The sequence below is a fragment of the Sinohyriopsis cumingii genome, chromosome 1 (genome assembly GCF_028554795.1).
Source record: "Sinohyriopsis cumingii isolate HCF-2022 chromosome 1, ASM2855479v2, whole genome shotgun sequence".
NCBI lineage: Eukaryota > Metazoa > Mollusca > Bivalvia > Unionida > Unionidae > Sinohyriopsis > Sinohyriopsis cumingii.
In genome coordinates, this window is record NC_142961.1 from 95,383,523 (window position 1) to 95,410,393 (window position 26,871).

Below are 26,871 nucleotides of genomic sequence, written 5' to 3' on the forward strand. Positions count from 1 at the left end.
AATGTCAAATTCTGATTAATAAACGCCGCTAAACAATTAAAAATAAATTCCTTCAGAGGTGTTTTTATGCGTGATCAATTACCGGAACAACCAAATTATAATGAAACCGATATTATTAATCTCGATAACAGTTCTGGTCCAGGAACTCACTGGGTTGCCTATGCGATTGATCCACGTGGAATTGTTTATTTTGACTCGTACAGATTAGCGCCACCACGAGAATTTCTTAAATATATAAGCCGCATAAATATTCCAATTTGGTATTCAATATTACCAACACAAACTCTAACTGATCCGCCAATATGTGGTCGTGAAGTAATATCTGTACTTGATGCAATATCAAAATCAACCGAACCATCTCATAAAACCGTACATAGATACACAAGTAGTTATTTAAACAGATCTTAAATAAATAATGGTTGATATCTACGGAAGATCCAAAGAGAAAAGTATGAAGAAGCCTGATGATTTCGACGCGTCAAAATACGCAACTAAAGATGATCTTAGTAATCTTATGAATTTATCTGGAGTTGACCGGGACGAACTTGTTTTTTTCAAGATAAACAAGGTGTTTTAAGTACCAGCGACATCAAGTGGGATGATATATTACGACGTGTTCTTGGTGCTACCATAGATAATAGTCCAGTTTTCACTGATCGCGGTACAATCAGAGATTCAAATATATCAATCACAATTATTAGAAATGAAATTGCTCGCAGTGTTGCTAATCGTATAAAAAAATACCGGTGATGCAATGACAGGTGAACTTAGCATGAATGGAAATAAAATAGATGTTTTAAGAGATCCAACATCCCCCGAAGACGCATCAACAAAGAAATATGTAGATAACACTGTCGGCGCAGTAGATTATAAAATAACTACAACTCAGTCTGAATTAGATTCTCATACTGGTGTATTTACAAATCTTCGCAGAAACTTTCAAAAACTTAGTAGAATCAATGAAGAATTCTTTGGAGATCCACTTAACGCTGGCGTGAAACTTACAGAAATTAAAACAGCTATATCAAACATTGATGCGATTAATAAAACTCTTAATGATGTTGTTAGTGGAATTCCAGAGATCATTAAAAATCTTGATTTGATTAAAATTCCTCATACAAGTACCGCTAACAACGTGTACACGATATCATCAGGATCATTAACATGGTCACGTCAAAATAATAATATTAAACGTACCCCAGCAGTTACCGGTGTATATAGATTATCAATATTTAGCAGCGCAAAATTTGAAATATTTACAACATATTCATGGAGACATACACAAGATACGTTTTCTGGAACCGTGTCTGTAATATTAAACAAAACAAACGAAGAAACATTTATATTGGAGGTATTTGATAAAAAAAAAAAACTAACCGTGTCAACGGTATGATGGTGTTTGGAATTTATTGCTGAGACACCTAAATTATTCCCCGCGTAAATAAATATGGACGTTCAAATTTTCAGATACAATCAAGTATGTGCATGGCAGCAGCGACTAAAATTATTCGTGGACGTTTACACAAGAAAGTTAAAAAAATGTCATCGACGTATAGTTGTTATTGATGTAATTGTTTATTCAGCATCAGCAACGGTCGCATCATTAGGTATATTATTATCAGCAACAACGATGATGGCCCCGGTAATTATAACAATTTGTGTTTCAACGTCGGCAACGATTGCAGGAATCTTAAATATTATTACGAGAAAGAGTACACGAGTACAAAATTACACGATTACATAACAAAACTTCATACAGTAACGGATGCGTATTTAAAACTATCTTCGTTAATATCTTAATGTCTCAACGACGGTATAATTAGCGATAACGAATTCTCCGAAATGATTAAAATTTATCATGAAGGCATCGCTGCATCAGATTTTTCAAACTTTAACTTTAAGATTGAAAATCATTGTGATAATAATGGAACAACACCTACTCCAGCAGATTGCGGTAAACACACCACCGTCGAAAACCACGATGACATCAATAAGCTCGACAAATCCTGAATTTAGCGTCAACTTTCCAACACCAATTCGTGTAAATGAAATTGCATTAGCACAATTGCGAGTTTATTGCAGTTAGCCAAATATCAGATCAGCATCATTTGGAGGATTACAAGCAAATAATTCGCTTGTATTTGCCAATAAAAAATCTCCCAGATGGAACTCCAGATTGGCAAGTTGTTGGAATACCCACGGGCAGTTATGAAATTGAACAAATCAATGATGAATTTAAGCGCAGATTCAAATCCGTAACAGGAAAAGAATCAAAAATTGAAATAAAAGTTCACGAACCAACTTTATCGTTCACGAATGAAATATATTCATCCGATTACGCCGTAGATATTTATCAATCCTCGATTAGATCCGTATTAGGATGACCTGAAAAAGAACCACCAATGCATGCACAGAAACCAGAACCAACACGGGCTGATTTTACGACTATGAATAGTTTACATCATGATGTCAAAATTATTTATATGGAGTTTTGGTGGAAAAAAGAAAAACAAGTATGGGATGAACGGGACCAATTTCGTGTCGAGGGAATTAGTCTTCACTATTGGATTTTATATAAAACTAACGACAGTAATAATCCAGATAAATATTTTTACGATAAAAATATTTTTAACGTCATTAATACTATAAATTTAGAACATGAAGAACAACTAAATAATTTACGCATGAGTTTTCAAGAATATTTACTAATTTGACATCCACGCGTAATGAAATTATCACATACATAGAAGTTTTAAATTATATTGCTGATATCACTCAATATTTTCACAATAAAATCATAAATTTGGTTCTTGCGTCATCAAGCGACAACAAAAAGTTTTTCGCAACCCTTTATAAAATAAACGACGCAGATATTGCAACGTTTAAATTTCTGGTTATAATCCAGATAAATTAAGAAAATCTGTCAATGATGTCACTGATGAATATTTCCCAAAAATCGTCTCTGCATGGAGAAAAATAACACCACGGCATGATAATATTCTCAAACATAACAATGATCCACAATAATAATATCGACAAGTAATCTGACTACAGCAAATTTGGCAAAAGACTGGCGTACAGCTATAACCTACTCCTACACCACCTATTCCATGTCCACCTAACCCAGTCGAATGATTTTTGATAGAATAAAATAAGTCTTATACCATTTTGCCAATTATTTGTTCGATCGAGTCATAATAGCTGCATCGTGTTTCTCCTCTGTTATTGTTGATGTGAGAAGTTGATTATTTAGGACTGCTTGTCTCTTTTTGAATTGATGACATAATGTTGTTTTATTATTACTGGGTTCTTTATTTGGATTTGTGATCACATGTGAACATAAAGCCTTAAGAAGATGATGAGGTTAGGTTACCATTTCAAAATGTAAACCAAAACAACTCCTGCAACCAAGAGTATCAAAATAAATTACTGCTTATATCATGGTCAATAATGTCCTTTGAACAGCCAAGAATAGGACTGAATCGGCTGATCTGACGGTCGGAATACCACCCCCTTCGCTCTTACTGTTCTATGTAACTTTTATTTACTTTGTTTTCCTTTTTGTCCTCTTCACTTTTTTGTATAATGTGTTATTTATTGTTTGAAATACAATTATTTGTTATTCGGAGCTTATGTTAGGATTTAATCCCAGTTTAAATGAGTCACTAGATTTCTGTAAACGTGCTCTTGTATTCCACATACTACCCGTTTGCATTACAACGTTACTCGGTAACGAAAAGATAATGTCATTATAAACAGCATAATCCAATTTCACTTTTTAATCTGTTACACATTGCTGGAATTTTACCAAATGTTTTAATATGTTACGCATTGTTGGAATTTTACCTTAACGTCTTAATCTGTTATGCATTGCTGGAATTTTACCATAATATTTTCATCTGTGTAGTAAACATGATGTCCTAATAATAATAGCTCTATTAGAATTTGAATAGTGTTTGGTTCTGATACTGTCAAAATTGATGTGTAATGGATGTTCTATTTTGTAAATGTTCTAATGCTGTCCAAACCTACCTTGTAATCGATGTTCTATTTTGTAAATGTTCTGATGCTGTCCAAACCTACCTTGTAATCTATGTTCTATTTTGTAAATGTACACCATTACTACTTTGAAGAAAGAAGCAAGTCCAACCTGTTGGATCTTCTGTATCTGTCACTGAAGTCATTTCATCTGCTGACAATGGTCTCCAGTATCCAACAGTACTGTATCGGCTCCAAAGTAATATTCAAAAGTACCAGCAGTTAACCCAACAGCAGGTGTAGGTGCCTCAAAATCATGGTGAGGAGTTTCATGTTTTTTCAATTAAGTATTTTGTATTGTGTATATAAGTTGTATTCGCATGTAAAATGTAAAACTGATTTCTGTTTTCGCTATTCTTTTTATGTGACCAGGCCCAACTTTATAGCTTGCGAGGCCCGAGGCTTTACTCTGACAGTCAGCCGTGCTCGGCCAGTGAAGTTCTGTAGTATATATATTTCTTTTGTTGATTGGAGCGCGGGGCCAAGTAAAACATTTGTTCTAGGCAGGTCCCGCATTTGATAACATTGTTTTATATATTGGATGTTTCAGCATTTATTCTAACTTTTGCAGATAATCAGACCTTTCTCATATAACGGCATATATATATATATTCGTACTCTGAGGAGATTCTAACCCAGTTCCGCTGGTAAACGGCACTCATCGCCTTGCCTGCACACACCAACCCATATTCCATCACGATTAAGCACACTTGCTTCCTTAGTCGTGATAGAATATGGACTGGTGTGTGCAGGCAAGGCGATGGGTGCCGTTTACCCGAGGACCTAAGTTCGAATCTCCGTAGAGTACGAATTAAAACTTCTCTAACCTGTATGATAGTATTATTTGTATTAAATTTTTATTCTGCCTACTATTATCAAGCATTCTTTTATAGAATCTAGGGATATTACTTTCCTTTCTGTCTGGTGTATATAAATAGGGGATTTCACTGTTAGTATCTCACCTTGAAAACACCAGAGGGCATCTGGGTGCAACTCACTTCCGGATAGTTCAATCAATTAAGATGGCAGATGTAAATCAAGAAAATGTGACAGACCGCTCACATTATGCAAGCAGGATCGATATCTCACTATCTTAAAAAGAAATTCTATCAATATTTTATCAGTTGGTTTTACATCTTTCTTTTTTTTTCTTTTTCTCTCACTAACTTGCGCTGCTCCCAGCTTTCAAAAAAATATTATCTGCCCATTTCAGAACTTCTTTATCTTTCCATTATTACCTTATGTTCTAGTTTGTATTATTTGATTGTGCGAAAGTGTATCGCTGCGTAAAAAGTTCTTGCAATTTATCTCGCTTGAAGAATAATGAAAATATGTTTATTTTTACAGCTTCAATCATATCAGTTAATGGAGGTTGAACGACAACGAGAAAAAATTTCTAACTTCTTAAGGTTCTTTTATTATTGATTTAGACTGTTGCTTTTCTATTAATGTTCATTATATTTTTCATGAAATAACTTGAGTTTTTTTCAAAATGTACAAATGTCAACCACGCTTGAACAGACAGGCGCACGTACAAGTCTCCCTGATGATTATTTTAATTTTATTTCCTTGAACGGCTGGAAATTTTAGAGTATACGGTTTGGAAAAATATCGATGTTAGACAAAATATGCATTTATAGAACATTTGTGGCTCTCACCTATCTGCCTGTCTGTCTGTCTGTATGTCTGTCTCATTTCATCCAGTGCATGGGTATGTATATCATCGAATGAATGTGTGTTCGCATAAATATATTGCATAAATATACTTCCGGTTTAAAACGAGTATAAAATTATGCTAAGATAGAAAAAGTGACTGACAGATAAAGACAAAAAATTTGAATATTTGTTAGTATCCATTTATTATTGACTTGTATATCCATCCGACAAAACGAGTTCATATTTCCCATACAGATGCAGTAACCTTATTACATGATCATTCTCTTATTCTACCTAAGGCCTACTTATATAAGAAAAAATACACTACACGAAACAAAGTAACTGAATGTATGCCGTATTCCAAACTAAATACACAAGCGTAGATTCATCATTACACAACAACAACATTATTAATGCGCACATAACTCCGCCCAGATAAATTTTAACTTAGTCGCGCGCTAGACATAACTTTGGAAAGAAAATGGGGTTTTGGTCCACTTAAAATTGAAATTTTGAGTCATATTATGAATGAATGCGCATTTCAACTCTTCTATTTGATCTGGAATGAATAGATTTTTGTATTTTTGCAGTTTCTACGAAATTTCGTGATTATGGAATGGATTTATCTGTGCCAATTCTAGAATGAAGTACATCGGATTTCAGCGGCGTGTTGACATCTGTAAGTGTGTTTCTGTTCTGTCATTGAATGTTTGAAATCATAATCTGGGGAAAATGTGAAGTCTTTCAGTTGCAATTATCAAAATGACGCCACGGAAAATAATGTTTATTTCATTTTGAGTGCAGTAAGGAGGATGTAATGCACTTGGAATATAGTCGAAATTACATTATAATTTCTAAATGTGTAATCAAGCATGAGAACACATGACATCGCACATGTAAATCGGTAGTGCAGAACAAAGAAAGTACATTTGCATGTTGTTTGTAGAAACCGAGCAATTTTATGAAATTTTGCCTATATCACCCGCCTAAATCCGATACATTGTATCAAAAAAGTTAATAAGGAATGTGGCAGAGCAGCTGGTTTGCGGAAGTCAACGAAACATCTGCTTTAGTTCAATCTGAAACAAATTTAATCAACCAGAACGTAAAGAGCCTACTACGTGAGTGTACATGATTTGTTTACAAATCAAAAGTGCTGGCGTATGCGTCCATTGTTTAATTACAATAGAAAGTAGTTCCTTTATGAGTGCAATATGAAGTATGCGTGAGTGCAATGTCGCAAAATAATGAATGATTCTAACAATGTAAAGTTAACGGATAAAAAAATGAGCATATATTTTGTGCTGTGTTTGACAGCGGTATTTCTGAATCTATCGCCATACGTACCAGGATGTGGCGCAATTTTATTAGGGACCAACAATTAAATGTTCTAGAGCAGGGGCCTGACAATCTTTTTAATTTCCGCTTATCAATAGCTGGGAAAATATATTGCTCTAATTCATAGCAAAATAACACCGCATTGTATCAATGATATTATTTGAAAATGACGATACTGAGATAAATGACGATAACATACTTCATCTCAAGAGAAATGCAAGCGCCCCCACCCAAGTAAATGATCAGTACCTTACATTAGATGAATTTGCTATGGGCATGATAAATATATAATTTGCAATCTAAAAACTGTAAATTAGGGTAATTAAGCAGACATTAGACAGTTTATTTACGAAACAAATACGAAGTGTTGATATTGAAGCCTACAATTTTCTAGCCACACTATTTATATAATAGGCAGGGAAACTTAGATTGGGATGCGAACATTCGGCCAATATCTTTATCAAAGAGGGCCTATTACGGTTAGGCTCTTACAGAACGTAACAAGAAAAAAGCGATTACAACAAATCCCGAATCCCGATGAAATCCCAAATGGAAGGCGATGACGTATGTTGTGGTCAGCGTCGTTCTGATGTGCCAACATTTCTTTGTTAAATCACAGAAAATAATATTCCAATGTTTGAAGACTGTGTAAGTTTCTAAAGCTGTCTTTGTCCAAGAATTAATTTAGAGCACAAATATTTCCATGGGAAAATAATATCTAGGAATCCAATTACTTTTAAAAAAATTAAAATTCTACTCAAATTGGTCACAACAAAACACCTTTAAGTGTCAATGGTTTAAAGCCCGACTGCCAAAATTCTCTGTAGAAAACAGTTATACACTAATTTAAGACGCAAAACAGATTCCCGTAAGAGGGTCACATGATCATGTTTCTAGAACAAGATAGAAGCTTTTTGCATGCCTAACATCATGTACTCCCAGTATGGCCTCAATTTCACTTTCTGAATCTTAGTTGTTTACTTCAACTCTTACTGCTTCTGAATCAAGATCAGGAACTAAGTCAGCATTAGATACAAAGTTTTTATTATTAGGTGTTTACGAAAGACAGTCAGGTCAAACTGAATTTCTGGAAAATGTCAAATGCAGTAAATAAACTTACATTACGATAGCATGTAATGAAAAAAAAATTAAACTAACAAACAAAGAATTAAATTAAATCAAATATAAATATAAATCAAATGTATATAACAGGGCCAGTAAACATAAAACACAGTTACGCAACAAACTAGAAAATATTTAGTGGATTTGAAACATTAAGTAAAGTTCAAACAGAAAACAAGGGCTCTCCTGAAAATATTAGAATGAGCCGCAATCTTACAAAGGAATACGTATACTCATCACATTTCCATACGCTTGAATAAACTAAACATGACTTGTTTTGTAGGTTTTTGTTGTTGTTTTTGTTTTTATGTTTAATTTAGGGGGATTGGTGGTGATTTTAATCCGAATTTTTTTTCCAAATGTTTTATTTGGTCCGAAATTGTTTTACTACAAATGGCCACCGCGTTGGCATAGTGACACGTGTCAAACATGTGATTAAAAGATCATTAATATAATTTTATTTATATCATCGTTTTGTAAAAGAAAAGGATAATTTATGCTACTGTTCTGTCGTGAATAAAGAAAACACGCTGTTTATATCATTAAAGTCATAACAATATGGATCGGAAATTTCCGTACATTCCTTACTGAAAGAAACTATTAACATACCGGCACGGTGAAAACGTACCGTGGTACGTCCCACCGGAGAAAAAATTTACCGCGATAACCCGGTAATACCGCGCACATATATTAATGAGGCAAAGATGCTGATTCGGTGGTGAAATGTAACTCATTCCACGGTGCGTTGTTTACAGTCCATTCTGTCAAACAAATATCAGATAACCTATAAAATTAAATTTACTATGAATTAATATGTGAAGGCAATTTAGAATAATATACAATTTATTCGGACTTGGACAATATGAAAAGTTTATTACTACAAAAACAACTATAGGGACTACAGAGAGAAATTAATCGTGATCCGAGTCCAACTTAACCCATTCATATGCGCGCAGGCGCATTGTGTCTCGTGTATTACACTGTTCAGTAATTAGTTTTAAGCCGTGTTTTTTAAGTGAAGTCGTAGAACTCTGGGACCTTTGGTGCAGACGGTGTGCTGCTATTGATGTTGACGTTGTCCCAGAGGACGGTATTGGTTTCAAGTAGTGAGAGGTCAAAGCTCTGGGACATCTGTAGGAAACAAGAAGATTCTTAAAATCTGCTTCGGCAGACGGTGATGAGCGGGACCATTCGACGAGAGCTTTAAACCGGAAATAGAGATCGTGATCTGGACGCCAAGAGTTACACATGTTCCATTGTTGAATCAATATTATTCAATATCACTAGTGAAATTAATAATTCAGGATCATGACATCGGTGGGGAAAAAGACAATTAAATATCGCCATTTGAGTGAAACTCAATAACACGTCCTAATTGTGGATCATACATGCATTAGTCATATCGTTTTGTACAATTTCTATACTTGGCGATAAATCATTCCTTGTTCACAATTGTTAACAAATTCGATATATACATATTTCCATATATTAATCTTAGCTGTTTTATAAGTTTTTGACTTTTATGCACCGAGTGTGGTTTCCGATTCATTCATCGTTCAATTACATAATAGCCAAACATCGAGTTTGCTGAATTGCTTTCCGTGTCTTCGCAAAAGCCATTGTCAATCCGGTTTCATCTCGTTACTTCATATTGTGGTGGAATTTTAAGATCTCTGCAGATCAAATTAACATATTTCGTATCTATACTTTAGAATGCGTCGTCATTGGGTAAATGTATTCTATAGTCAGGAAGCAGTTTTATTATCTAGAAATAAACGTGAAAGTATTGCCACTGATTTCACCAACTCTTATATATTTGTAATCAAATGACGATAGGAAATTTCATAACCAGTCGTTGCCAATCAAGGTGCCAAGTTTTACTGATTCTGCCCTAGTCTCGTGTCACACTGTGATAGGTATTTTTTCACTGAGTTATCACCGTCAGAGTTAAAGTGTAGCTGTCAAAGATGCTTACTGGCTTATTTGTGAGAAATTTAATTTCACAAAGGTAAAATTTTATGTCGTTAATTCCTTTGATATATTACTGTCATAATGGCAAATTATTTTACTTAATGAATTGAAATGAATTCACGGCCAAGTTGAAGTCGTATGCTTAATTGTTTCTTTTTGTGGCGTATCGGGATTGTTATGGCGTCACTGTAGTATGTGGGTGTGTGTGCTTCCAATATTTATTTAAATTATTATAGAAACCCTAACCTGGCTCGATTTTGGTTGGAAGTTAAATTAGTAAATTGTAGATGTAAGGCTCCGAGACCCCAGTCAGCAATGCTGACGGTTAAATGATTGAATATGCAAAAAAGTGAAATTCAAGTAATAACAATTTAATGACAATTCAACAATCAAATGATTAAAATTTCCCAAGTATTCTCCTTCCGCTCGACCCTATGATAGCCTATTGCATTATTTCATTTGTAGTGTGAGATAGCTTTCCACCTATCCTTGTATTCTACTCATCTGTGTATTCTTCTTTCCTATTCCTCCAATTCCTTCTCCTCGTCCTCCCGACTTTCTCAAAATTCCTTCTCCTCCTCGACTTCTCTATACTTCTCCTTTTTCACTTTCTCCTCCTCTACTCCTTTTCCTTCTCCTCCTCGACTCTATACCGACTAGACTTGTCGACTCCAACTGCTCTGCTAGTCTTACTTCCGTCTCCCCTCTTAGAGACACGGGACTCACTGAACCGGAAGTTCTGCCCCCCCCCCCAAAGCTTCCTGTGAAACCACAAGAACCGTGCAATATTTTTGTAAGCCCTCTCATCTCACACTACACCCAGCCCATCGTCAGATAACGGCTATTAAATTTCTTCGGTCACGCATTCATTCACATCGAAATGCTTATACGTTCTTGTATGGTAAAACAACTTTCCAATAAAAGCACGGTAACAATTATCATAAATTCGTCAAATAAGTGCGTTGCATCATTACATATTCTAAACAATATCAGAACAATCAGACACATTTCTTTATTACAACTCATGCAAAGTACACAAATATTCAAATATCCAAGCTCTGATATATCTATTCATCCATATTAACTAATCTTACACACGTCAACCACTTTCCAAATTCACAATTCAAGCATGTGTAAATTCTATAATATCACATGAATAAGTGCACTAGTTTACTACGACGTAACCTATTAGCGAATGACAACTGAATTAGACCACAAGCTAACAATCTACATTATTCTCTACATGATACTCAAGCTCATTTCTCAAATGCGTATGTAAATTAAACACTACAAAGGAAATTCTACGTACTGAACGATCCTAGTAATTAAGTATACATACAACACATAACTGCAATTACTATGCCTTAATATTCTGCAAAAATCGAGCAAATAACTTACTGTCCTTTACGAAGCTTTGTCTTTCCTTATAATCTCCTCTCTATGTTTTCCCGTCAAATTACGAGTGACTTTCTCGGAGTAATCCTATTTGCTCAGCAATCTTCCCAGGAGAACTAAATTTTCGCTTGCTAGTTAGAAGCTATAATTCAGATTGAAATTGTTACCACACACCCCGTCTCGATTCCAATTGGATGTCTCTTTGATTCGATCCAATCAAACTTAGCGGACAATGTCCTTCTTGCTGTCTGTCCACGTGGAGACGGATTTAAAGCACGCCCCGGTCCTCGCGGGTTCCTCTGGTCTTTTCAACAGTGGTGGGAAGTCGCTCGATCTAAAGCCTGTGCCGATCCAAGATGCTGGGTCGTCTCTCTGGTCACGGTAACATTGCGTAAAAGATTAACTCAAGCCTGCGTCATGTTTAGACAGCAACCATGGCTCGTACTAATACCTTACTTTATACACGACTTACGAACTGGGGTTGAGCGAACGTGACAATTTTACTATATGGAATCCGTTTACCTACGATGAAGCATTAGTTTCGTCAAAAGTGCTCTTTTCATTTCACAAAAATAAATCCTTATTAGTTTTGTTAAAACTGCTTCCTTCACCAAACTGTATCTTGTTCATGTTTTTGCAATTTGACGATTTCACGAAAAGCATCATGTAAGCCATATCCCTTCTTCATATTTACACTCTTAGCCCAAGCGTATTTTCAGAATTACTGTCATAATTTGTTTGCATACATGGTTGTATTTTTCATATACTGCCATGTCAACAAAGTCTGTCTGTTACTTGTCATCCGCATGACAACCAGACTCTAGCTTACATGTATAACGTGTAGGCACGGGCGCCCGCAGAATTATTTTCGGGCTGTGGGATGAGCACAAACACGTAGTGGTCAGCTATTATTTTTTTTTACGGATATAGGCAAAACATGTTTAGAGATGAAATCCGAGGGCAAGTTCCCATCTCCCCCTTGCCATATCTGCGGGCGCCCATCCTATAATATCAGAACAAGTATCCTATTTTTTCTGTTTAATTTTTTTCTCCACAACTTATTAGTTTTCGCGTAAACAATACTTTCATACCTTGAAACTGATGCCTCAAATATTGCCCTTCGCCTTGTGCTGCACATTTTCCGATATTAGCCATTTAAAATGGTATTTAAAAAAATCCAGAAAATACATTAGGCTTGACAATTGATTTAGACATTACCAACAAACCAAGAGAACATCCATCGAAAACAAAAACTTATTTTTCAGCATTCGTACTGTTTTTAAACCTTTTAAACCTATGAATTATTTCCAGTTTATTTTAAATTTTACCATTCCTATGGTTAATCGCTATCGCATCTTATGGGCGACAATACACTAACTTCTTTATCACCCATGTCCACCTGTGTATAGATTTCCTCTTTTCTTCTTAACCAGTCACTACGAGCCCAAGCAAAATGTTTTGGTCATTGTGACTAAACATGACCTTTCATCCTGATTGAATCAGCCAGTCAAAGTTTCTCTTTCAAACACTGGCACTTATCGATCGAAAAACGAGCACTTGCACTGATTTGCTGAGGTGTTAAAATGTGTTTTTGATGGTGCGGTTTTCTGTATGTGTACTCATGAAAACTGAGGAACTCAGCACAGGCAACCATGGGTGATACTGGAGTGAGTAGACTGTCAACGTTGCTTGTGACAATGATGGTTAATTAAAAAAGAAACAATTAGTTTATATAAGTAGATACCTTGTGTTATTTTACACTGAATTGTTTTACGTTAATTGTACATTAATTATTCATTCATACTGATATTTTGTAATAATCTCGCTGTCATGAGTGATGTGTTTATTCCTTATTTAGCATGTGCATGTGTTTGCATGTGTGTGTGCCTGCGTGTGCAAATGAAAACAAAGTTTTGTGTCTCCTTGTAATAGAAGTAGCTTTGCTTGGAATCATATCCAAAATTGGATATCGGTAGCACATCACCAAGTTGCAGAGACGCTTAATTAGCGGCAATGGTGCAGAGTGAATATATGCGACAACCTTAGTTTCGTCCACGGTATATCCGTGAATCTGTCATAATTATGCACAGCAGGTTAAAAATCTCTTGGGGAAAAATCGTTTTTTTTTTTTTTTTTTTAATATGAGAAAATTCTAATCCACTACTAAATTCAAATATGTTACAATCTTATTGGTATATTCATCATTATTTTCTACATATTGCTTGCCTTATATCTGAGTATGTAAAACAAATATTTATTTTCCTAAGTACTCTACTCCATGAAAACATTTTAATTGATTTCCTCTTCATAAAGATTTTCCCCCCAAAATTGAAATATCTCTACAAGATAGATTACCGAATATACTCTTTTATAAATGTAGTCAAACTGCGAACAACAAAGTTCCTGATCTGCCATTTGTTATGTATATTTTTATTTTTTTAAGTCTTGGTATATAATTTTGTCTATATTTTTGTAAAAATTTTATTCATCGCACAAAGTTGTAGTGCTTTTCTAAAGTTTAATCTTGCGTACGTTTATATGTCATATTTTAAGATATCATGATTGACAAGATTGCGCAGGATATATAAATAGCCGTGATCGAATTACTAACGATAATATTAGTAGTAAACATGATGACAAGTTCGGTCAAGGAGTTATCTTAAAGGGTTATGAGTTGGTACCTGAGGCATATCGATAGAGGTTTGGGAATCACAAAAGAAAAAGAAAATAGCCAAATCAACGACGAATTTCTGAGGGAAAAAAACCTATTTGACAGGTGATATGTCTAAAACGATTGCTACAGACTATAGCAAACTTAGCCAACTCATTTTAGTCGAAGAGACCAAGAATTGCGTTCATAGTGACAGCAGGACTTATCTTGATGAATACCGTGTAAACTATTTAGAAAATGCTGCTCATATAAATTGATACTATTCCTTGACTCACAAAGTTTCATTTGTCATTAAGGTTTCATGGCACCAGTTTCTTAATGGAAACCGATTCAGTCTCGTTCAAGTACTTACAAATTTCAATCTAGCACAACTTATAAGAATCCAAGTTTTAATAAGACTGATCAGAAGTACTTATCACGTCCTAAGTACACTTATTGCGGGAAGTACGCTAATTCTGATTGTTTTAAGTTGAAAAATAACCAACAGAATAAAGACAGACCTGTTCTTAATGCTCATGTTTTTCAGATATCAAGGTTATTGTCATTGTTGGAAACAAAGTATTTTAGATTCAAACAAAGCCCAGTCTGAGTATAGTATGAAGAAATTTCGCCAATTCATGTCGAAAGATTCTGTATCACTTATTGGTGATTCGGCCAATCCTATCCCTATTAAAATATTAAGAAATTTCTCTGAGTCTTTTATGATCAGGAACTTGCTTTTGTCTGAGAAGTCTTCTTCTGAAAGTGTTCTTGTTTAGGGAGTAGAATGCGGCTGTATTCAACTTCCTTCCATAACTTTGATTTATCATACTTAATTTCAGGATCAGTGACTATTTGTGCTGTGTTTCTGTGCCCATTGAGGGGGTTAATTTATTACCAGGAAATGACCTAGCTGGAGATAACGTTCTATCTAGTTAATCCACATGTAACTGAGAAACCGTGTTTGGATTAAAAAAGTTCCTTGTATTGAAAATGATATCCCGGATTTATACCCTGTTTGTGCAGTAATTCGAGCTATGGCAAAAAGATCTCTTGAGAATGACGTTGATAAGGAAATTATTTATTTGGCTGACAAGTGTATTTATCAGGTTTTTTTTATGAAGTAACATTTTCTTTTGGTATTGCTCAATCAAAAGGTATTGATCGTTGTAATCCTCCTGTTTTTTATATATATCTAATCTCTCATTTCTAACCAAGGTGTCAAATGACTTGTCGTAGAAAAGGAAAAAGATCTTGAGATCACTTGTTTGTTTCAGAACGGCTATTAGCAAAAGTGAAGAAGCAGAGGTACCAATTTGCTATTTTGTAAAAAACATGGGGTCCTTATGAGAAAATGGAGGCCACCTTAGGTACCCACTGGTGACGAGTGGTCAATGTACTCTCAGATTGTTTGTTCCTAAATCGTATGGACAGGAATTTATTAGTGTAGCCCATGAAACTATATTGGCTGGTAATTTAGGAGTCCACAAGTTTTATCACAAGATTTTGCATTATTTTTGCTGAACAAAAATTAAAAGTGATGTTTCTGAATACTGTAGATCTTGTCACACTTGTCAGATGGTAGGAAAACCTAATCAGAAGATATCCAATTAACATGTACAAACTATTCCTGCATTTGAGGAACCATTTAGCAGAATAATGGTAGAAAGTGTCAGTTCCTTGCCCAAGACCAAGCCAGGCAACTAATATTGTTGACGATAATATGTGCATGACAAGATTGACAGAGACAATAACTTTACGGAGTATTAAGACTAAAACCATAGTAAAAGCCTTAATAAAATCTTGACACTTTTTGGCTTTCCCAAATCCGTCTGATATGATGAAGGTTCTAATTTCATTTCAAGAATCTTCCAAAAAATTAGGCATGAATTAGGTATCCAACAATTTAAGTCCTCTGTTAACATCCCAAGAGTCATAGGGAGTTGGAAAGATCCCAACATATGTTAAAGAATCTGATTCGGTCATATTGCTTTGATACCAGAAAAGACTGGGATGAGAGTGGTTTCTTTTACTGTTGTTTGCTGTTAGGGATTCAGTTCAAGTCATTAGGATTTTGTTTTTGGACATATTATTCATAGACCATTTAAGTTAAAAGAGAAACATCTTTCCATAGACGATCCAGTAATTAATCTTCTTGATTATGACTCGCATTTTAGAAATAAACTGTTGACGGTTTGTGAAATAGCTTGAAACTAACTTCACTCTACTCAATCAAAGATGAAGTTAAGACAAAACTACAAAGGAAAGAACTTTTCAGTCTGTCAATAAAGTTCTGGCTCTCTTGCCAATACATCCAAGTCCTTATCAGGCATGGTATTATGGTCCCAATACAGGTAAAAAGAAATTGACTTAAATTATATTATCAACACTCCTGGCAGACGACGAGTGAAACAGATCTGCCATATAAAAATGTTAAAGGAATATGTTGAGAGAGATAACACTGTTAATTATTCAGCCAATTTAGTTCTATCGGTTCCACATAATGAAGATTTCAATGACGATGTGCAACCGGATTGTAGTGACCCTGTTTTAACCAGTCTTCGAAATTCGGAAACAAGGATCTGGACCAGAAATATTCACATCTACATCCACAAGAAAAGGATGAACTAAAGCAGCTAATATGAGCGCTTGCTTCCTGGCGCTCCAACACCAGCAAACAAAATCTACCATGATGTTAAAATTGTAGATTCTACACCAGTAAAAACAGCATCGTTACGGGATGAATCCTATCAAAGAGTGTTTGAAAAAGGACACAAATTGCCGGGGAATCATTTTATTGAACCGAGCAGAACTAACTGGAGTTCACAGTACTTTTTGTATGTGCATTGAATACAGAGAAGTGAATAGTGTCACTAAAAAAATTAATTTCTGATACCAAGAATGTATTGATAATATTGGCAATGCAAAATATATCACCAAGTTTGACCTGTTAAAAGGTTACTGGCAGATTCCACTGATGAACAGAGCAAAAGAAATTTTGGTTTTGCAACTCCTGACGGTCTCTACTTCTACAAAGTTCTGCCGTTTGGTATGAAGACTTCACCCTCAACATTCCTGCATTTAATGAACATGTAGCATCTGGTATAGATGTCTGTGATGAGTACATAGATGTCGTTATATATACAGCCACACATGGAATGATCACCTAGAGACTATTAGCAAATACTTCATTCAACAGATTGAGGAAAAATGGGCAATTAATTTAACTAAAAGTGAGTATTGCCGAACTTGTGCTACATTTTTAGGGCATTCTGTGAGGCATTGTCAAGTTAAGGCTGCAGAGGTTAAGGTTACTTTTGAATTCCCTGTGCCTATCAGGAAAAAGCTGCTGATGTGATTTTTTGGTATGGCTGGATATTATTGAAAATTTTGCAACATATTTTCCATAACTGCTGAGACCCTGACCAATTTGCCGAGTAAGAAAACGAAGTTTTTTTTGCTCTGACAAATGTCAAGAGGTGTTCAATAAATTAAAGTCCATACTTAAAAGTGCACAAGTTCTTTCAGCTCCAGATTTCAACCAATCACTTAAAATGCATGTTGATGCGAGTGATATAGGGGTCGATGGCGTATTAATTCAAGAAGACCATTTTGGTCTTCCTGAATTAACATGTCATCAGTGTTTATCCAGTGTGCTATTCCTCTGAAAAAAAAGGAAATAAGCATCAGAGAAATTATTCCATCAGAAGGAGTGTTTTATTTAAGTTTGGTTAACAACACTTTGAGGCATATATTTCAGCTCCTCTGATTATTGTATTTAATGATTGCAACCCCTTACTTTCATCAACAAATTAAAAAATAAAAATCAGGTGTTCAGGTGAAGTTCGGTGTTGCAAGAGTACAACATTGACATTGGGCACTTCAAGGGAAGAGAATATCTGATCGCAGATGCACTTCCACATGTATAGAAGTTCTGTATTGCTATAATTTGTATTCATGTTTGTGTTATTCAAAATACATCTTCCTGTACAATTTTATTGTTATTTTCATGCGTGTTTGATTAATATTGAAAGAGAAAGCTTTATTGCATGAATTGTTCTTTTCTTTAAAGGGGATGTGTTATGTATATATTTTGTAACTCACGTACATGATATTGTCTATATTTTTGTAAATTTTATTCATTACTCTAAGTTGCAGGTATTATCTATAACCAAACTGTTTATAAATGGATAGATTCTAATTTAATTATAGTATTAAAAAATTCATTAACTTCTATGATGGAAAACTTTTTCGTCAAAGGTATATAGAAAAACTGTTTAAGACAGAATGCTCTTAACTAATAATATCACTTAAGTATCAGAGTGGTGATGATATCAACAATCTTTTGAAATTAATCAATTACTATGGAATTAGTTTACATCATCAACAAAGAACTTAAATTCCAGCCAAATACTGAAGAGTTAACAGATCACCTTTAGCAGGTAATCAAGTATCTACTTTTCTCACTATCACATGAAAAGTGTCATCACTTTCATAGAATATTGCCAACAACACATAATTACATAATTTGATTCTTTAATTATTAAATTACACACAAGGATTATACAAAGTACCTGAATGCTTACTAATACTTACACTTCAATCACATGACTATTTAACCAGTTGGTTACTATATCTAATATACACAAATAAGCAATATCATTTTAGCATAATTTGTTTGTCTCAACACACATGAAACATTTAACAATGATTTAACAATGTCAAACAGTCTATTTCACCATAAAATTGGTGACCACAAAAATGCATTCTCAATAACAGACTTTATTTAACCAAAGTAACACATTTACCATACAATAAATGATAATCTCCCCTGTGGCCCTCTAATATTTCATTTGCAATATGTATACCAACTGTTCAAACAGACACATGTACACATATGCATATGCCAGGAAAGTCAAGGTTATTTCTACTTCTTTTATTCCAAGTGGTCTAAAGCGTTCTTTGTTATGGATCACTGCCTTCTCACCTCTGTCTGCGTGCGTTCGAGTCTTGGATTTGGCTAATGTGGGTATGAGAAAAAGCTTGCCAGTAGCTTCTTGTGGGTCAGTGGTTCTTTCTGGGGTTCCCCCTCCCCAAGTTCTTACTCCACCATTAATATTGGCCACCATGTAGAGCCTACTGTGTGCTGAAAAATGCTGTTAAACCCTACAACAACAACTTTTTTCTTCACCTTGACTAAGTATTATGTTAAGCTGAAGGAGCTCACTTTAAAGTTAGAGAGAGGGAATTTTCCAGCACAACACTCCTGGATATGGAAGTTACAGAGAAAGAATTCCAGCAGAACACTCTGGATATGCAGGTTATAGAGATAATTCCAGGATAACACTCCTGGATACACATCACTATTTGTGTATTGTTCAATTCTAATTCTGGAAGGGTAGAATTCAATTGAGAACTTCATCTTAGATTGTATGATTCCTTAAACTGATTATCACATAACTGAAATATATCACACATATACATGGGAGAGTGGGACCCAGACATGTTCATTTGCTTTTCAATAATGAAATTATCTCTCATGAATTTGTGCAGTTTTCTAATTTTAAAATTAAGAGGGGCCCCGAGTGGCCGAGTGGTCTAAAGCGCTCTCCGTTACGGATCACTGCCATCTCACCTCTGTCTGCGTGGGTTCGAGTCTCGGATTCAGCCAATGTGGGTATGTGAGAAAGCTTGCCAGTAGCTTCTCGTGGGTCGGTGGTTCTTTCCGGGGTTTTCCCTAGTTCTTCCTCCACCAATAATACTGGCCACCATGTATAGCCTATCGTGTGCTGAAAAATGGCGTTAAACCCCTACAACAACAACAATAAAATTAAGATGTGGTGTTAAATATTCCATTTAGAATGAACCTACATATCCTTATATGAATTTTAAGAATCCTATCATAAGCAAATTTAAAAGCACCAGTCCACACAATACTGCAATAGTCCATATGCGCTTGAATAAAAGTCTTCAAACACTTTATACCCTGGTATACTGATGAAAGGCCTTGAAAACATGAAAACAAGCAGCTGTACCTTTACAGCTGCTCGTACCATGGCATGTTGTTTTTTTTCCATTGCTATCCATTTCAAACTTGGGAGTTATTTTACTAATGATTTTTACGCTTAGTTTGTAATATTTCAGCCTATGTCTCCTTTTCTGAGTTGTGATCAGCATGCATTTGGTTTCTGCACAGCTTAAGATCATACCATTCTCTCTTGATAACAAAGATATCAGTTCCAGGCCTTTTTTCCAATTGGATTTAATGCCCTCAGTACCAGTTATAGTTTTGAAAACAATTGTATCATCTGTGAATTAAATAGTTGCACAATTTGATTCAATTAGATATATTTGAAGGCTGCTGATAAAAAATGAAAACAAAATGAGGGACCCCACATACAATGCCATGCTCTTTAGAAAGATGGGCATTATATGATACTTTCTGAATGCTTTTTATTCATTTATGATTCAATACAAAGCATGCAGTTTTAACTACAATTCTAGTTTGTTTGGAGTTTTTGGGGAGAATTTCATGATTATGCAGATCAGAAGCTTTCTGGAAGTCCACAAAAAGCTATAACCATAGCACTACATCAAAGAACATTTGCACCGATATTATCCAAGCTCATTTGCAAAGTATTCTCTGAATTCACTGCAGATATATATTGGCCTATATCATTCTGTAACGCTGCTGATATATACTGGCCTATATCATTCTGTAACGCTGCAGATATATACTGGCCTATATCATTCTGTAACGCTGCAGATATATACTGGCCTATATCATTCTGTAACGCTGCAGATATATACTGGCCTATATCATTCTGTAACGCTGCAGAATCACTTTTTGTTTTGACTTTGTTGCAAAGTCCATTGAATAGTTTTCAGATGTTACATAGACTTCCATTACCAGACTAGCAGCTTTTTAGAATGATCATTCCTTGCCTTTTAACACATTAACCCCTAGCAACAACTTAACAGGTCAGGAGGTAGTAGCCTACTGCCGAGCTCTGTAGTGTCATGGTCATGCATGATACACTAAAGTGGGTGGTATTATAGAAAGGTAGACAGATGTAGCTCTATAATGATACCAAATAATCTGGAATATCTAGCTGCACTACAAAATACTGATAAAAAATTCTCAATTTTTTTTTACGCGACTTTTTTAAACCCAAAATTCGCATGTGGTCGGAATTCGATTTTGTGTCTGGATTTTAGACTTTTTGGTCTCAGATCTAAGGCAAACCAGTATGAACTGCAAACAGACAGATGAGCCTTTGCACAAAGTAGGATAAGATGGGCATTTGGAATAAAGAGTGGTCTCCGTACAAAAATAATGGCTCTGTTTAGCAAAAAAATAAAAACAAAAAAAACCCATACGTTTACCCTTCTGCTCATGCATGAGTCAAATAGCCAATGAAAAACGATGTTTCTAATACAACTAGGCAGTATGTTATTGAAAGATGACTGGGGATTTGGTGTTTTCGAGTCTGTTCAGAAATAGCTTTCAAAATGTGTTTCCTACTCGATTTTCAGGTGAAAATGACAAAAAAATCCAGGGGTTAATGTGTTAAATAGGACCTTATTTCACCATATTGTATATTTCTCATTTTGCCCTTAAGTTTCCATTTTGTCCCAAGTTTTCACAGCATCTTGAATTTCAGCATTCATCCAACATTTTACTCAAGAGTTTGAAGAGATGCATGTGCACCTACTATATCATTAAAAAACTTGCTCATACTGTACTATCAAAAGAATCATTTTGATCTTCAAGTCATTTGACAGTGTTCAGTGCAGCAGAAGATTACAAATAAATTTTCCCTCATCAAACTTTATACAAGATCTGTATTTTATCATGAGGTAGTTATCTTTTGTTGAGTAAAGTTTACTGTTTTATGTTATGCAAATGGGAAAGTGATCACTTACTCTTAATTTGACCACAAATACTTTAGCTGGATTGTCACTATTAATACTGTATACATGATCAATTAATGATTGTGATGTTTTTGTTACTCTGACTGGTTCATTTGCTACTGTAATTGGGATATGTTTAAAGTTATCATACAGTCTATCCAGGTGTTAGCATTTCTTGGGTCACCCAAAAGAGCCTTATTTATATCATCCATTATCATGATTTCTTTATTGGCAGTTAAGGCCATTTCATTACTAACGGGTATGTTCCTTTTGTCAAACTGATCTGTCCTTTTTCTTTATTATGCCCCAACTCTGCTAGGCCACAAGGGAGAAACAAATTATCCTAATGAACATATATCTTAAACACCATTGGACCACACAAATTATATATCCTGATGAGCATATACCTTAAACAGCTGCTTTGGTGTGTCCTTGGGATTGATACTTAGTTCCTATTTCTTCATCATAATATATCCAATCATGTGTTAAAAGTGCCATTAAAACCAACAACAATAACCAAATTACATGTGTCCCAGGCTGATGTGCTCATATTAAGTGAAGAGGGTTCAGAGCATTTGAATTAACTTGCTAACTCATCCAGTGTCTCTAGCATGTCTAGATTCCTTGAACTAGTTAGTATTCATCCCATGAGCATTACCCCTCCTCTGAGCATGATTCATTAGATCAAGTGCAATGACCAAAGCACATCATTGTTATAAAGTTAGGAAGCATTGATACTGGATTTTGAAGTTAGAGAAATGCAGTCACTGTCTGTGTGCATGAAACTGCATTCAACACAAGAGATAATTCAATAATGCATACTTGTTTTCATCTGCAGTCCTATTGTTTAGACATAAAGAAATGACAGTCTGACCTGTGGCTACCTCATTATTTGCCAAAATCCTAGTAATCATCATTGCCCTGATGTTTTGTTATTCATTATTTATGACAATAATAGCATTCTAGTCTCTCATCTATATCTGTCAACAGAATGCCCTTCACCACACTAATAGCATTCAGGTCTCTCATAGCCTGTATCTGTCAAACGAATGCCTTTCTTTGCCACAGTAATAGTATTCCAGTCTCTCTTATCACCTACATCAGTCAATAGAATGCCCTTCTTTGCCACAGTAATAGCATGTCTTACCTTACTCTTGCTTCTTTGAGGGCATATTTGTTGGCATTAGCACCTACAGGTTGGCTGCTTGGTTCAGATTATATGTGTGGACATCATATGGTTAAAATGGCGAATTCACGGATTTGCGAAATTTTCATTGGTACCCTCTACGTACATGTTTTCTTTATTTTATTGAATTGTACCTTCATTATATGACTTCTGTGACATATGAAGTTTACCTAGTTTAGCTTCCTGACAATGACAAAGAAAACGTCAGTCATTAAGTTTACAGTCCCATTCGTTACTTGGTTTTACCTTACTGTGAGAGCAAAAGAAAACAGCAGCCAATGAATTAGTATAGGGGTAATATTAGTATACATGTACCGTACTGTAAATGCGCTAGTGTGGCAAATACCCATTAGGCAATACTGTGCTCTATTTTTACGTCAACCATTTATTTCTCTCTTTAAGGGTAATGTATTACGCTAACTTTTAAATGAAATTAAAGTGCTTTGGGAGCATGATTTGGGTCATGTTTAGGGTTTAAACCCTAGAAATAAGCATTTATTAGCATTTTCAGTGACTCGTACCAAACATTCGCGATTCCTCCTGATCCGCGACTGGTTCTGGAACCTAACCTCGCAAATGTTTGAGGTATTACTGTATTTGCAGTTCGCACCTGATATGTGGGATTTTGGCTCCTGGAAAGATGTGAACTGTAACACTTCTGTTGTGTCCTTGGATGTTTATCCTGCCATGTATTACACTGTGATGAGTTGTACCAGGCTCATTATTTAAAACTGAATTATTGTTTGTTTGATTGGATTAAGTGGAAATTTAGTCCTTGTCAAAATGATATCTTGACTGAGCTTACTGTTACTTGATGTCACAGTAGAACTTGTGCCAAACTTTTTCTGTTGTAATTGCACTCGTTAATATAATCCACTAATAACTGTTGACCTTGTAATTGTCACATTTGACCCTTCTTAATAGGGATTTCACTTTCTGTGCAAACAAGTATCGGTTACTGGTTCACTGTGGGGATTAATGCATACATGGGTGGTTGGTAACAATATCCCTGATATCAATAGTTTCCTTTAGAGTGTCAATTCTACAATTGACTTCGTTGATAAACTGCTGCAGTCAATACCACTTCAATGAATTGTCGATAAGAACAGCTGTGCCCTTGTTATCATGGCACACACATTAATGAAATTTTAACAGGAGTAACTGAAGAATCCTGAAGACTCCTGCTTGTGGATTTACATCAGGGATCCTGTGCAGAGTCCTAGCTGTCAGATATCTGGATTGAAGCAAGAATTTTCTCAAGACTGCCATTTAGTTAAATCATTTTACCTAATGGTTCTTTCAAATAATTTCTTGTCCACTCTGTAACTCTTTTATCCTACACTGATATTATTCCTGATTTAAAGAAGATGACAGGAGTCTAAGTGGTATCATTTTCCTGGAACTCAATTTTAAAGATGTCCTTTTGTGTAGTCTTGTTGTTTTTTTTGTCCTCTCCATACTTATTTATCTGGGTTTTAAGCTTATGTCCAGAATGTTCACAATTCTTTTGTTTTACTGATACATTACCTACCATATTAAATTTGAGTTTGCAAGTCTAGTTGACATCATCCTTTGTGATATCAATACACTGGATATCAGAGAATGGGCCAAGATTACCCTGCTTCTAACTAGCAGCCATGGAACTATCCTCTGATTTACTGTTAAGAACCTATCATTGAACTTTCATGGTGAGGATAGGGTGGTCAGTGTTTATTGGGGTTTTTTAATTTGTGTGCCCCCAAATAGCTTAAAGAATATTTGCTCAGATTTTTTAAAAGAAATTATATCCAATATATCAGAAAATCTTGATGTACAAAAATATTTATCCTGGTTTAAAATTCACACCCCACCCCCTGAAATTAAATGGTTAGTCCTGTATGTCTGTCTCATGGAATCCAGAAAAGCAACTCTCTCTGAAAGAGTTTCCAATGAAAGCTGATGTACCCAGAAATAGATGATTTGTACTAACGTTTTGATATGACATGAAAATAAAAAACATACTTGTGTGTTATAACACTTTCATTGTACAATCATGAATGAGGTCCGATTATCATAAATACCTGAAAACATATGACACTATCTCAATATTAGTTTAACCAATATGTAGTTGATCTAATATACATGACATGCAAGATAATAAATTCACCTGAATTTGTTTATCTTACATTAAAACAACATTACTTATAAAATCCTATCTATCAAAATCATCAATCAAGCTTTGTTTCCTTTGAATTTTGTGAGTATGTTTTTTGGTAAAAATTGCCAAATAATAAAATCAATGATATAGCATATAGAAACACCGCCAGGCAATATTCTTTTGGATAGCCACACTCCACCACCAGATTTATACTTGTATGAACTAAGAAGGCAAAGAATTGAGTCTGCAAAAAAAAAAGAAAACAATGGTTTTTAGAAAATCTGAATATGGACAATAAATGATAACTGAAGTGAGTTAAAATTATAGAGAAATGAAAAACTTAGCAAATGAAATATGAGGTATGCTGAAATGTTATATATCAGTAATCTCTTTCTATTCTAATACATTCACATACTGTTATATATCAGCAATCTGCTTCTATTCTAATACGTTCACATACTGTTATATCTCAGTAATCTGCTAATCTATTCTACCAGTCATACATTCACACACTGTTATATATCAGTGATCTGCTTCTATTCTAATACATTCACATACTGATATATATCAGTAATCTGCTAATCTATTCTAATACATTCACATACTGTTATATATCAGTAATCTGCTTCTATTCTAATACATTCAAATACTGTTATATATCAGTAATCTGCTTCTATTCTAATACATTCACATACTGTTATATCTCAGTAATCTGCTAATCTATTCTAATACCTTCACAAACTGTCATAAATCAGTAATCTGCTAATCTATTCAAATACATTCACATACTGTTATATATCATTAATCTGCTAATCTATTCTAATACATTCACATACTGTTATATATCAGTAATCTGCTTCTATTCAAATACATTCACATACTGTTATATATCAGTAATCTGCTTCTATTCTAAAATATTCACATACTGTTATATCTCAGTAAACTGCATGCTTCTGTTCTAATACATTCACATACTGTTATATATCAGTAATCTGCTTCTATTCTAATACATTCACATACTGTTATAATATATCAGTAATCTGTTTCTATTCAAATGCATTCACATACTGTTATATATCAATAATCTGCTTCTATTCTAATAAATGCACATTATTCATTTATAAAACTTAAAAATAAACATTCCTTTAATTTCCTAGCCTAAACAGGCATAGAGTTTTGACTTTGGTGCATATTTGTATTAACCTTATATAATGTCTTGACAGGATATTATATAGACTTTGTACTGGTCACTGTGATAGCTTTATGAAACATCGTAGCGACATTGGATACTTACTAGTTGCATTCGAGTGAGGTATCTTTTCCACCAGAGGTATTTCTGCATATGTGGACCAAATGCCGCCAAGCAATAATATGCATACATAATAACATGGACAAAAGAATTCAGCATGGCCACAAAGAAGGCTGAAATGAAATACAAGGTTGCTAACAACTATATTGAATGTA

The 26,871-nt window shown here is 34.7% G+C and overlaps 1 protein-coding gene across 2 annotated transcripts in view; it reads right to left on the minus strand.

The window, feature by feature from the left end:
- Nucleotides 1–18,689: 18,689 nt before the first annotated feature.
- Nucleotides 18,690–26,871, minus strand: part of LOC149807376 (very long chain fatty acid elongase 4-like) — a 144,397-nt gene continuing 136,215 nt past the window's right edge. For both annotated transcript variants that reach the window (XM_089965951.1, XM_089965943.1), the window contains 2 exons: nt 26,702–26,829; nt 18,690–25,651 (listed from right to left, as the gene is read on the minus strand). In XM_089965951.1, coding sequence (XP_089822077.1) covers nt 25,478–25,651; nt 26,702–26,829 — 302 coding nt within the window. In that variant the 3' untranslated portion in view covers nt 18,690–25,477. The remainder of the gene's footprint in view (nt 25,652–26,701; nt 26,830–26,871) is intronic.